Source organism: Lepidochelys kempii, chromosome 22 (assembly GCF_965140285.1).
Source record: "Lepidochelys kempii isolate rLepKem1 chromosome 22, rLepKem1.hap1, whole genome shotgun sequence".
Taxonomy (NCBI): domain Eukaryota; kingdom Metazoa; phylum Chordata; order Testudines; family Cheloniidae; genus Lepidochelys; species Lepidochelys kempii.
The window spans coordinates 4,487,465-4,501,286 of record NC_136401.1 but is presented as its reverse complement, the minus strand read 5'-3'; the positions used below and the strand labels follow the sequence as shown (position 1 = coordinate 4,501,286).

Genomic DNA, 13,822 nt, shown 5'->3' with positions numbered 1-13,822 from the left:
ATGCAATAATAGAGAATGAAAATGAAAATATTAAGGCAATCACCAAAAAACCCCAGTTAAACAGGCTATTTCGTCAAACTACTTGCATCCAATCAAGATTACTCTGCAAATATTATTGGAGAAAAAGAGGGAATATTTATTTACATTGTGTAATTTCTTTTCCCACCCTCAGACGTGGTGATTATTGTTAAGACTCTCAGCACCTGGATAGGAAAGCCATTCCACAAAGAAGGAATCATTTGCCTTTCTCCACCTCACGTTATGAGTCTCCTTCTGGTTGCCATTTAATTCATTGAACCATGTTCTCTCTTGTATTCTACCTCCTTTGCATCATCCTGGCTGTGCAAAGGGGCTGAAAACATCCCACTTCTCCCCAGAGACTGGGTTCAGCCCTAGTTATTTTAGTGAAACTGAAGAGCTGATGGGGTACCTGCACTCAGATCAGGACGTGTTGATAGTAATACATTTCTTTCCAGTAATGCTTAATTTTATAATGCACTACACCATTTGATTTTGAGATGGACTGTCCCTACAACCCCACTGTAGAATGTGTCTAGGGGACTCCGGGAAATCTGGGAAGGTAGGATTTAGGAAAAAATCCGAAGTAGTTCATGCTCCATCGACAAAAGCTGTTTTCCAGCCTTTCATCCAGTGATGAACCCATTCAGTTGCAGATTCTTTTCTCTTAAGAAGCTGTGACTAACCCTCAGCACTGAGAGTAAAGTGTGTGTGTGTGTGTGTGTGTGTGTGTGTGTGTGTGTGTGTGTGTGTGTGTGTGTGTGTGAGAGAGAGAGACTCCCAGACAATTTGCATGTGAAATTGGGATTGTAAAGCCTGGGGTGGGATAGGTAGAAAGTAACATGGCTGACTACAATCAAAGGGTTTGGGATTAGAGCTGGGTAAATAATGCCTTTTTTTGGTTCCCTGGTAATTTTGAAAAATAAAAACACATTTTGTTTCAGGTTCAATCAAAAACAATATTTCTCAAAATGTTTCAGAATCAAAAAGTGAAAAGATTGAGTCAAAATGAAACATTTGTTTCAGGAAAGGAAACAAGGACGAGAGTCACAAAACTGTAGAGGAGGAGCAGGTGGCAGGATTGCCTTTGTTATAAGCTTTAGCCAGAGGTGTGGGTACTCACTGGGGACGTGGGTGAGGCCTCCTCAATTGCCCTCTATCTAATGACTGTGGATGATGATGAATAGGAAAAAGACTCTGCAGCCTGGTACCCAGGCCACTGACATGGGAGACTCTCCACTGACTATTTAATTATATATACGCAGCGGCATGGCTACCCTCCAGCTCCTATGTGGAGGCATGGCCAGGCAGTTCTACACACTGTCCTGTCCACAGGCACCGCCCCTGCAGCTCCTAATGGCTGCAGTTGCTGGCCAATGGGAGCTGCGGGGGCGGCGTTTGGGGCGGAGGCAGCATGCGAAACTCCCTGGCTGCCCCTACGCATAAGAGCCAGAGGAAGGACATACTGCTGCTTCCGGGAGCTGCATGGAGCCACGGCACACGTAGAGTGGGGCAAACCCCAGACCCTGCACTCTGGCAGGAGCTCGAGGGCAAGATTAAAACATCTGAAGGGCCGGATATAGCCTCTGGGCCATAGTTCGCCCACCCCAGCTTAGCTAGTCGGTCCCCAGCCTGTAGCAGTGCATGGGATTCTTCCATCCTAAGTGCAGGACTCTGCACTTGTCCTTGTTGAACTTCCTCAGATTTCTTTTGGCCCAATCTTCCAATTTGTCTAGGTCACGCTGGACCCTACCCCTACCCTCCAGCATATCTACCTCTCCTCCCAGCTTAGTGTCATCTGCGAGCTTGCTGTGGGTGCAATCCATCCCATCATCCAGATCATTAATGAATATGGTGAACAAAAATGGTCCCAGGACGGACCCTTGGGGCACTCCGCTTGATACCAGCTGCCAACTAGATATGGAGCCGTTGATCACTACCCATTAAGCATGACGATCTAGCCAGCTTTCTATCCACCTTATAGTTCATTCATCCAGCCCATACTTCTTCAATGTGTTGGCAAGAATACTGTGGGAGACCATATCCAAAGCTTTGCTAAAGTCAAGGTATATCATGTCCACCGCTTTCCTCATATCCACAGATCCAGGTATCTCATCATAGAACGCAATCAGGTTGGTTAGGCATGACTTGCCCTTGGTGAATCCATGTTGACTGTTCCTAATCACCTTCCTCTCCTCCAAGTGCTTCAAAATGGATTCCTTGAGGACCTGCTCCATGATTTTTCCAGGGACTGAGGTGAGGCTGACCGGTCTGTAGTTCCCTGGATTCTCCTTCTTCCCTTTTTTAAAGATGGGCACTATATTTGCCTTTTCCCAAACATCTGAGACCTCCCCTGATTGCCATGAGTTTTCAAAGATAATGGCCAATGGCTCTGCAATCACATCAACCAACTCCCTCAGTATCCTTGGATGCAGTGCATCCAGCCCCATGGACTTGTGCATGTCCAGCTTTTCTAAATAGTCCTTAACCTGTTCTTTCTCCACTGAGGGCTGCTCACCTCTTCCCCATACTGTGCTGCGCAGTGCAGCAGTCTGGAAGCTGACCTTGTCTGTGAAGACCGAAGCAAAACAAGCATTGAGTACTTCAGCTTTTTCCACATTGTCTGTCACTAGGTTGCCTCTCTCATTGAGCAAGGGTCCCACACTTTCCCTGATCTTGTTCTTGTTGCTAACATACCTGTAGAAACCCTTCGTGTTACCCTTCACATCCCTTGCTAGCTGCAACTCCAATTGTGCTCTGGCCTTCCTGATTACTCCCCTGCATGCTCAAGCAATATTTTTATACTCCTCCCATGTCATCTGTCCAAGTTTCCACTTCTTTTAAGCTTCCTTTTCGTGTTTAAGATCAGCAAGGATTTCACTGTGAAGCCAAGCTGGTTGCCTGCCATATTTACTATTCTTTCTGCACATTGGGATGGTTTATTCCTGCACCTTCAATAAGGCGTCTTTAAAATACAGCTAGCTCCCCTGGACTCCGTTCCCCCTCATATTAGCCTCCCAGGGGATCCTGTCCATCAGTTCCCTAAGGAAGTCATAGTCTGCTTTTCTGAAGTCCAGGATCCGTATTCTGCTGCTCTCTTTTCTTCTTTTTTTCAGGATCCTGAACTTGACCATCTCATGGTCACTGCTGCCCAGGTTGCCAGCCACTTCTACTTCCCCTACCAATTCTTCCCTGTTTGTGAGCAGCAGGTCAAGAGGAGTACAGTTTCTAGTTGGTTCCTCCAGCACAGGCACCAGGAAGTTGTCCCCAATACTCAACTTAAATAAATGTTTGGGGTCAAAATGATCCATTTCCTTTTGACATTACTGAGACATTTCAACTTCAATTTGGTTGAAACCATTTTTCAAATTTGACATAAATTTGCAGATAGTTTCAGTTAATCTCAAATCGCATTTTTCGGTAATTTACCTATTTGTCCAAAAAATTTCACCCAGCTCTAGTCACGACACTGGACCAGGTTTATCTTATGTTCATAAGAACATAAGAATCACCAGTTTTTATCAAAGCGAGGGGTCGATCTAATCCAATATCCTGTCTCTGATGGTGTGACTCATACCAGATGTCTCAAAGGAAGGGTGAAGAAACCCCAGAGTTAACAATTTCAGAATAACCTGTCCCTTGGGGAAGTTTAATTGAATGCCCCTTTGTTCTGCATTATGCATCTTCTTTACCGTTCCCTTTTTGTGTACCTTTATCATGTCCCTTGTTATTCTTGTCACTGACTCAGTACATACAAACCATCTGCTTGACAGTTAGCCCAGCAAACTGGTTGTGTGCAAAGAACTGAAAATGGTCTTTTTCTCACTGGGGAATCAACTTCAAAGGGGGAAGGAAGGGCGCAGTCTGGATATTTGTGTAATGAAAGGCTTTTTCAACACATGACACCGGGTTGAGGGCAGGGGATGAAGCACTTCAACTAATATATAAAATAAAAATGCTGCTATAGAGACAGCTGTGTCCTCTTATTACATCCCTCTGCTGGCATTACAAGGCACAAAGCTTGCCTCTCTAAACAAACCTATAGCAAACGAGGAGACAGGTCGAAGAAGAATGTATTTGTCCATATTAACCACAAAACCAAACCTCTCCAGTTCAGTTAATTTTAGCTCAGTGTGCACAAGTCCATACACACGGTAGAAGGGTCTGTCTACTCCAGTGTCCCCCCCATACCTCTTTATGTGCATGCATAACTTGTGGCACCAGCAATTACACAGAGACACTGACGAGCGACTGGGCCTATCCTTGCGTAATGGGACTGTTATTCAATTACATGGTAGCATTTACAGTGAGGACTTTTGCCTTTCCCTGATGTGAAGGAGAGCACAAGTATCTTACAGTAAAGAGACAGACAATCACCCTTCCCTCAGCCCTTTTCCAAGACTACTGTACTTTCTGATCTGCTGAACACAATCATTGCAGGAAAGGCCATTTCCATTACGGTGTGAGCAGCATCACCATGATCCAGCTATTGTTGCTTTATAGTGTATCATTAATAGAAATTCATGAGTGCAACAAAGAGACATTCTACCTATGTTAAGCTTTGTCATACTGTTGACAGACTCAACCTCATTGCCATCCATGCAGGTAAAAATGCAGCTGTTCACCATATTAAGGGCTCCATCCTGGAGACCCTACTCCATCAAAACTTCTAGTTCAGTCCTATTTGAAGTTAATGGGAGCTTTGCTCAAGTTAGGACTTCAGGTCTAACTTCATAGTAAAGAATAGTGCTAATTACACTGCCCCTCCGTCCTTTGAACATCAACATTTCTTGATGTTTATTTACAAATAATTGCATTTTCCTATAAAGCCAAAGGCTAAGTGGTGGTTTATATGAGGACAGGCTCCCCTTTCACTCAGAAGAGAAGGGCCTTAGTGATTCTTAGGTTTCTTAGCATGCTGACTCCTGGGTTTCCCACTATTGCTATGGGCAGTTCCTTGTGGCTAACTTGCTTAGTGAGGGAAGGGGCTGTTGTGCTTAGTATAAGGGAGAATCTGTGTCTCTTACTATAGCAAAGGTGACCTTGATGGGGTGAGATTCGGTGCAAGGAAAATATCTTGTCAGAATTTCTCTCCTTTCAGAGAGAGAAAAGGCCAGGGCAAAAACTCAGGAAGGTTCATGTACCTGATCTGCTGTGAGTAGAGGCTCCTCATTAATACCAGAGTCATTTTCACTCTTCTCATTGAGCTCTTCCTCCTTCTTCTCGTGGATCTGAAGAAAAAACCCAAACCAAATTCTGATTGGTCAGCAGCAGGTATATTCCCGCTTGGGTCTTCAGTTTAGCATTGATTTTACTGCATGAATTACTACTCTCCCTCTAGATATCTGAGAAGCATCTGAAAATGAGGTTCACTGCTTCTTCAAAATCCAAGCATACTCCACCACTGAGATACAATAGAAGGCCATCATGCAGCATGCTTTGATATGTCAGACCATCTCGTACCTAGGAATGTGGGAGAAGAATGTTGTAGGAGAAGAGGGAATAACAGATCAAGTCAACAGAAAAAGTCTGAGGTGTGTCTGTGTAACCCATAATCAGCTTTAGTGCTGGTGATGTTCTAGATCTATTAGATTCCTATTAGATTCTTCTCACATAATGAGTTTTAAAATCATTCTATAGCTTTGTCATTTCAAACACCCTTACCAACATTTTGAAACTATTTATAAGAAATTGATCTCAAAGACCACAAAATGTCCCTATCTGGTAAATAGCAAAACTTATTGATCCGTGCATGTTTAGGCACAGAAAGGATTTTTGCCGCCTGATTTATGAGCTCAGTCCTACACGCTGCTGAGCATGCTGGCCCTAATCCAGCAAAGCAATTAAGCACATGCTCAATTTTGAGCACATGAGTACCCCTACTGAAACAAGCCTTCTATCCTGAAACAAGCCTTTTTCAGCCTTTAGCAGATTGGACCCTGCTTGCCAGAAGAGGATGGAATTAGGGCCAGAGGTCCCTCTTGATACGTTGATAGATAGGAAACAGTCACCACTATTCTCCTCATGCTAAAGGAAAGTATATTAATTATTACTATTTTAGTATTGTAGCACTCAGAGGGTACATCTGAACTACAAAAATCCCTGTGGCAGCAACTCTCAGAGCCCAGGTCAACTGACTCAGGCTCGCAAAGCTTGTGCTACAGGGCTGAAATAGCAGAGTCCTGGCTCTGAGACCCAGTGAAGATACTGCTGGCCAAGTAAATCCAGGCAGTTTCTTTCAAAATAATAAAAGTTCTGGAAGTCCTGGATCTCTCAATGCATCCAGTCCAAATACATTGGTAAGTAAATGCTTTAATTGGAGATATTTCCATGCTCCAGAGCAGGGCAAGCCAAACTGTTGCTGAAGATCCACAAATGGTTTAAATTTATCATTTTCAATTACCTGCAACACACACATAATTCCTCTATCTAATCCCTCCACATCAAGGTTTTACCACCGATTTTAAGGATGGGATTGCTCACTAGGATCATTCACCTCTATATGGAAGAATGCGTGGAAGCAGAGCTTTCTAGCCAGGTTTGATCAAGTTTGCTCACAGCTATGATTATGATAGCTCTGGAGCCAAAAAATCTATAATAATTCAATTCTACAATGCCTGAAAGGGAGAGAGGGTATACCAATTCTCGTTCAATCCGACCCCAAGGTGGAGCTCTAACGGTCATAAATATGGACGGCAGGTGGAGCCTCCCCTTAGGGGAGGCTAGCCCCCAGCTCTGCCCCTTCTGCCCCCCCCACCCCCACAGCCAGAGCCCTGAGACCCCCTGCCGCTCTGCCAGGGCCACAAGTCCCCGCCCCCTCAGCCAGAGGAGCCCCGCCCTGGCCAGAGACCCGAACGCCACCCCCCTCCCTCCAGCCAGAAGAGTCCTGGGCCAGCTGAAGCCCTGAGCCTCCACCCACAACCCAGAGGTGTCCCGAGCCTCCCCCACATACACAAACCTGCCTGGAACTGCCCCAGCCCAGCCACAGCTGTGCTGTGCCTCCCCTCCCCAAGCTGCTACAGAGAAAAGCCTCTCACCCTTGTCTGAAGAAGTTTTTGATATGTCCTATGTAGGTTCCAGGGCCACTAAGGAGGCAGTATTTGCTACTGAGCTTCCTGGGTCCACCCCCGCACTGCTCCTCGGCTGTTCCTGTTAACTGCTGGAAATGGCCCACCTTGATTATCACTACAAAAGGTTTTCTTCCCCAACCCCCACCCCGCCCCCCTGCTGGTAATAGCTTATCTTAAGTGATCACTCTCCTTACAGTGTGTATGGTAACACCCATTTTTTCATGTTCTCTATGTATATAAATCTCCTCACTGTATTTTCCATTGAATGCATCCGAGATGAAGTGAGCTGTAGCTCACGAAAGCTCATGCTCAAATAAATTGGTTAGTCTCTAAGGTGCCACTAGTCCTCCTTTTCTTTTTGCGAATACAGACTAACACGGCTGCTCCTCTGAAACCTAGGAAGAGACAGGTATTAGTAGTGGGTGATTTGATCATTCAAAACATAGATAGGTGGATTTGCAATGACTGGGAGAACCACATGGTGACTTGCCTGCCTCGTGCGAAGGTTGCGGATCTCTCGAGACATCCAGATAGACTTATGTGTAGTGCTGGGGAGGAGCCGGTGGTCGTGGTACATGTAGGTACCAACGACATAGGGAAGGATAGGAGAGAGGTCCTGGAGGCCAAATATAGGCTGCTAGGCAAGAGATTGAAGTCCAGGACCTCCATTCTCTAGTAGAATCCATGTGCAGAGCCAGTTAGACAGGCAGAACTGTAGGGTCTCAATGCATGGATGAGACAATGGTGTGGGGAGGAGGGGTTTAGATTTATTAGGAAATGGGGAAACTTTTGGGAAAGGGGGAGCCTAGACAGGAAGGATAGGCTCCACCTAAACCAAAATGGAACCAGATTGGCTGGCACTTAAAATTAAAAAGGTCGTTGAACAGTTTTTAAACTAAGGGCTGGGGGAAAGCCGACAGGTGCGGAGAAGCATGTGGTTCAGACAGAGACATCCCTTAGGGGAGGATCTATATATCCTAGTAAGGAGGAGAGGATGGAAGATAATAAAATAGGGGTAGGATCTGATAAGAAACAGTCAAATGAAAAAGAGTCCCAGTCAATTATATCATGTAATGGCAGACAGCTAAAAAGTGACAAGTTCTTAAAATACTTATATACAAATACTAGAAGTCTAAATAATAAGATAGGTGAACTCGAGTGCCTCGTATTAAATCAGGATATTGATATCACGGGCATCACAGAAACTTGGTGGAATGTGGATAATCAATGGGACACAGTAATGCCAGGGTACAAAATATATCAGGAGGACAGAACAGGTCGTGCTGGTGGGGGGACTGGCACTACACGTGAAAGAAAGCTTAGAATCGAATGAAGTAATAATCTTAAAGGAACCAAACTGTACCATATAATCCCTATGGATAGTAATTCCATGCTTAAATAACAGGAATATAGCAGTAGGGACAGACTACCGACCACCTCACCAAGATGGAGATACTGATTGAGAAATGCTCATGGACATTAGAGAGGCTATAAAAATTAAAAACTCAGTAATAATGCAGGATTTCAACTATCCCTAGATTGACTGGGTACATGTCACCTCAGGATGGGATGCAGAGATAAAGTTTCTTGATTGGAAAAAGGCCCATATTTAAAAAAGGGAAGAAGGAGACTCCAGGGAACTCCAGACTCACCTCAGTCCCCAGAAAAATCATGGAGCAGGTCCTCAAGGAAACCATTTTGAAGCACTTGAAGGAGAGGAAGGTGATCAGGAACAGTCAACATGGATTCACCAAGGGCAAGTCATGCCTGACCAACCTGATTGCGTTCTATGATGTGATAACTGGCTCTGTGGATGTGGGGAAAGTGGTGGACACAATATACCTTCACTTTAGCAAAGCTTTGGATACGGTCTCCCACAGTATTCTTGCCAACACATTGAAGAAGTATGGATTGGATGAATGAAATATAAGGTGGAAAGCTTTGGATACGGTCTCCCACAGTATTCTTGCCAACAAGTTAAAGAAGTATGGATTGGATGAATTAATGAACTATAAGGTGGATAGAAAGCTGGCTAGATTGTCGGGCTCAATGGATAGTGATCAATGGCTTAATGTCTAGTTGGCAGTGCCCCAGGGGTTGCTCATGGGGCTGGTTTTGTTCAACATCTTAATTAATGATCTAGATGATGGTTTGGATTGCACCCTCAGCAAGTTCTCAGATGACACTAAGCTGGAGGAAGAGATAGATACACTGGAGGGTAGGGATAGGGTCCAGAGCGACCTAGACAGATGGGAGGATTGGGCCAAAAGAAATCTGAGGAAGTTCAACAAGGACAAGTGCAGAGTCCTGCACTTAGGATGGAAGACTCCCATGCACCGCTACGGGCTGGGGACCAACTGACTAAGCGGCAGTTCTGCAGAAAATGACCTGGGGATTACAGTGGATGAGAAGGAGGATATGAGTCAAGAGTGTGCCCTTGTTGCCAAGAAGGCTAACAGCATATTGGGCTGCATTAGTAGGAGCATTGCCAGCAGACTGAGGGAAGTGATTATTCACCTCTATTCGACACTGGTGAAGCCACACCTGGAGTATTACATCCAGTTTTGGGCCTCCCACTACAGAAAGGATGTGGACAAATTGGAGAGAGTCCAGTGGAGGGCAATGAAAATTATTAGGGAGCTGGGGCACGTCTTCTGAGGAGAGGCTGAGGAAACTGGGTCAGGGGGGATTTGACAGCAACTTTCAACCACCTGAAGGGGGTTCCAGAGAGGATGAAACTAGGCTGTTCTCAGTGGTGGCAGATGACAGAAAAAGGAGCAATGGTCTCAAGTTGCAGTGCGGGAGGTCTAGGTTGGATATTAGGAAAAACTATCTCTCTAGGAGGATGGTGAAACACTGGAAAGGGTTACCTTGGGAGGTGGTGGAATCTCCATCCTTACAGGTTTTTAAGGCCCGGCTTCACAAAGCCCTGGGTGATATGATTTAGTTGGGGTTGGTCCTGCTTTGAGCAGGGGGTTGGACTAGATGACCTCCTGAGGTCTCTTCCAACTCTTATCTTCTATGATTGACACCTTAAATGACTTCCTCTTCAAGCTGCTAATCCTGAAACCCACAAGAGGAGACGCAATTCTTGATTTAGTCCTAAGTAGAGAACAGGATCTGGGTTGAAGAGGTGAATATAGCTGGACCACTTGGTTATAGTGACCATAATATAATTAAATTTAACATCCCTGTGACAGGGAAAACACCACAGCAGCTCAACACGGTAGCATTTAATTTCAGAAAGGGGAACTACACAAAAATGAGGAAGTTACTTAAACAGAAATTAAAAGGTACAGTGCCAAAAGTGAAATCCCTGCAAGGTGCATGGAAACTTTTTAAGCACAGCATAATAAAGGCTCAACTTAAACGTATACACCAAATTAAAAAACATAGTAAGAAAACCAAAAAAGTGCTACCATGGCTAAACAACAAAGTAAAAGAAGCAGTGAGAGGCAAAAAGGCATCCTTTAAAAAGTGGAAGTTAAATCCTAGTCAGGAAAATAGAACGGAGCATAAACTTGGGCAAGTAAAGTGTAAAAATATAATTAGGAAGGCCAAAAAAGAATTTAAAGAACAGCTAGCCAAAGAATCAAAAGTAATAGCAAGAAATTTTTTAAGTACATCAGAAGCAGCAAGCCTGCTAAACAACCAGTGGGGCCACTGGACGATCAAAATGCTAAAGGTGCACTCAAGGACAATAAGGGTGTGGAGAAACTAAATGAATTCTTGGCTTCGGTCTTCATGGCTGAGGATGTGAGGGAGATCCTCAGATTTGTCACCTAAAAAGAATGGCTTGGGTTTGAGAAACTATCCCAGATTGAGATTTCATTAGAGGAGGTTTTGGAACAAATTGATAAATTAAGTCACCAGGACCAGAGGGTATTCACCCAAGAGTTCTGAAGGAACTCAAACATGAAATTACAGAACTACGAATTGTGGTATGTAACCTCTCATTTAAATCAGCTTCTGTATCAAATGTCTAGAGGATAGGTAATGTGACACCAATTTTTTAAAAAGGGCTCCCAAGGTGATCCCGGCAATTACAAGCCAGTAAGCCTGACTTCAGTACTGGGCAAACTGGTTAAAACTATAGTAAAGAACAAAATTCTCAGACACGTAGATGATCATAATTTGTTGGGGAAGAGTCAACATGGGTTTTGAAAAGGGAAATCCTGCCTCACCAATCTACTAAAATTCTTTGAGGGCGTCAATAAGCATATGGACAAGGTGGATCCAGTGGATACAGTGTACTTAGATTTTCAGAAAGCCTTTGACAAGGTCCCTCACCAAAGGTTCTTACGTAAAGTAAGCTGTCATGAGATAAGAGGGAAGGTCCTCTCATGGATTGGCAACTGAATAAAAGATAGGAAACAAAGGGTAGGAATAAATGGTCAGTTTTCAGAATGGAGAGAGGTAAATAGTGGTGTCCCTCAGGGGTCTCTACTGGGACCAGTCCTATTCAACATATTCATAAATAATCTGGAGAAAGGTGGCAACATTTGCAGATGATACAAAACTACTCAAGATAGTTAAGTCCCAGGCAGACTGCAAAGAGCTACAGAGGGATCTCACAAAAGTGGGTGACTGGGCAACAAACTGGCAGATTAAATTCAATGTTGATAAATGCAAAGTAATGCCTATTGGAAAACATCATCCCAACTATACATATCCAATGATGGGGTTTGAATTAGCTGTCACAGCTCGAGAGAGAGATCTTGGAGCCATTGTGGAAGGGAACATAGCCCAGCTATTTTTAATCACCCTGGTTGGTGGGGTGTGATCATATGTTTAATGTAATGTTTACTATGTGATATGATTAATGTAATAGTCAGGGAGAGTACGGGAAGTTATGTTACAAATGTCAAGACCCTTAGTGCTTGTCAGGGGATAATTGCTCAAGTGGGAAATGAGGAGCAATCAGGGCCAGCTCTAGGATTTTTGCCGCCCCAACATGGCCACCCCTGCTTTTTTTTTGTGCCCCTCCACCCCAACTCCGCCCCTTCCCAACACCTTCCCCAAATCCCAGGCCCCGACTCCTCCCCTGGGCGTGCCGCATTTCCCGCCCCCATTGCTTCCTGCGGCTCCCTCCCCCCCGCGCAATCCCCCGCCCTAGCTCACCTCCGCTCCTGAACACGCCGCCACTCCGCTTCTCACCCCCTCCCTCTCAGGCGAGGGAGAGGCAGTGCATTCAGGGGAGCAGGCAGAGGTGAGCGAGGGTGGGGGGGAGTGCAGGAAGTAACGGGGGCGGGGGTAGAGGAACTGCTCCCTGCCCCAGCTCGCCTCCGCTCCACCACCGCCGCCTCCCCTGAGCACACCACCGCTCGGCTTCCCCTCCCTGCCTCCCTCCCAGGCTTGCTGCACCAAACAGCTGTTTTGAGCATGGCAAGCCTGGGAGGGAGGGGGGAGAAGCGGAGTGGCAGTGGTGCGCTCAGGGGAGCCGGCGGAGGCGGAGCGGAGGCGAGCTGGGGCGGCGGGGGCACATTTCCAGGGGCGGCCTGGCCAGCGCCGGAATGCCGCCCCTAGAAATGTGCCGCCCCGAGCACCTGCTTGTTTTGCTGGTGCCTAGAGCCAGCCCTGGGAGCAATGAGACTGTCTAAATGCAACTGTAAATATAAGCCTAACTTCCACCAAAGCAGAGTGTTAAAAATCCAGGAGACTAAATTAAATAATAATATAAAGGAATAGTTGAATAAAAAGTATCAAAGGAACAAGTGGAAAAACCCTCCACTTACCAGAAAATGTCGAAAGCTTCCTTTTCTTCACAGGTCTTAGAGACCGTAACCGTGCATTTTGGAGTTTATATCTGTAATCTGCCAGGCCAACAGTCTCTGTGCTTTTAATTTGTAATTTCTAAGATAACATGTTGCTGAAAAACCGAAGGAGAAGTGCTTATAGCTCTGGGTCTGAGAGAAAAGGGGAAGTAGGCAAAACAAATTGCTTCTAACCTGCATCTGGCAGAATTATATTAAAGGTAGGGATCCATAAGACATCTAATTACATATATATGTAAAATATTTAAATTTAGAGATAAGGTTCAGCATCCTTTTAGACAAGGCTATGTATAATGTACATGTACAAAGTAAAGCAAACCCTGCTTCTTACCCCTCTAATCTGTAAGTGGTGGGAGAAGCAGTAGGAAAAGGAGAAAGGGTAACACCCTTAGCTGAAATTCAAGCATTGAGTATTTGTATTGTCTGGTTATTTGCATGTTTATATTAGCCAAACTGTAGCCACAAACTTATTTCACATCTTCAGTTGTTAATTAATATATTCCTGATTTAACCTCTCAGCGGTTGTGCATCATTATTCCAAAAATAGGTATCAAATTATTTGCAATTCTGAACTTGCCTAATACAGTAAAGGAAGCCAGCAATGTATAATCTTTCTGCTTTACATAGGAAGCAACAAATCCTTTAATAAGCAAAATATAGCAGTCTTTGCTACCCACAACATGAATGATGATTATTGTTATAGGTCTTAATTCATCAAAATAAAATGTTCCACTTATCTCTTGCAATTTTCCCTTACATTTCCTAAATATATAAATCATGTGTTAATCTTTTCTTTTTAACCCATTAATGGTTTAATCTAGGGTGTAAAAATTCAAGGAAAACATCTTTGGCTGCCAACTAAATTATGTAACTTATTTTATATGCAACCCAGAATGTAAACCAGGACAATGAACAATTTCAACCCTTAGTTTTCCTGAACCTGCTCTAAACAGCAATACT

At 44.6% G+C, this 13,822-nt stretch overlaps 1 protein-coding gene across 5 annotated transcripts in view; it reads right to left on the bottom strand.

Moving 5' to 3' along the window:
- FEZ1 (fasciculation and elongation protein zeta 1) overlaps positions 1-13,822 on the bottom strand; it is a 165,746-nt gene that overhangs the window by 80,061 nt on the left and 71,863 nt on the right. For 4 of the 5 annotated variants that reach the window (XM_073320722.2, XM_073320721.2, XM_073320719.2 and 1 more), the window contains exon 4: positions 5,163-5,249. The exons of the other annotated variant lie outside the window; for it this stretch is intronic. In XM_073320722.2, the coding sequence (XP_073176823.1) occupies positions 5,163-5,249 (87 nt within the window). The remainder of the gene's footprint in view (positions 1-5,162; positions 5,250-13,822) is intronic. 5 annotated transcript variants of the gene reach the window in all.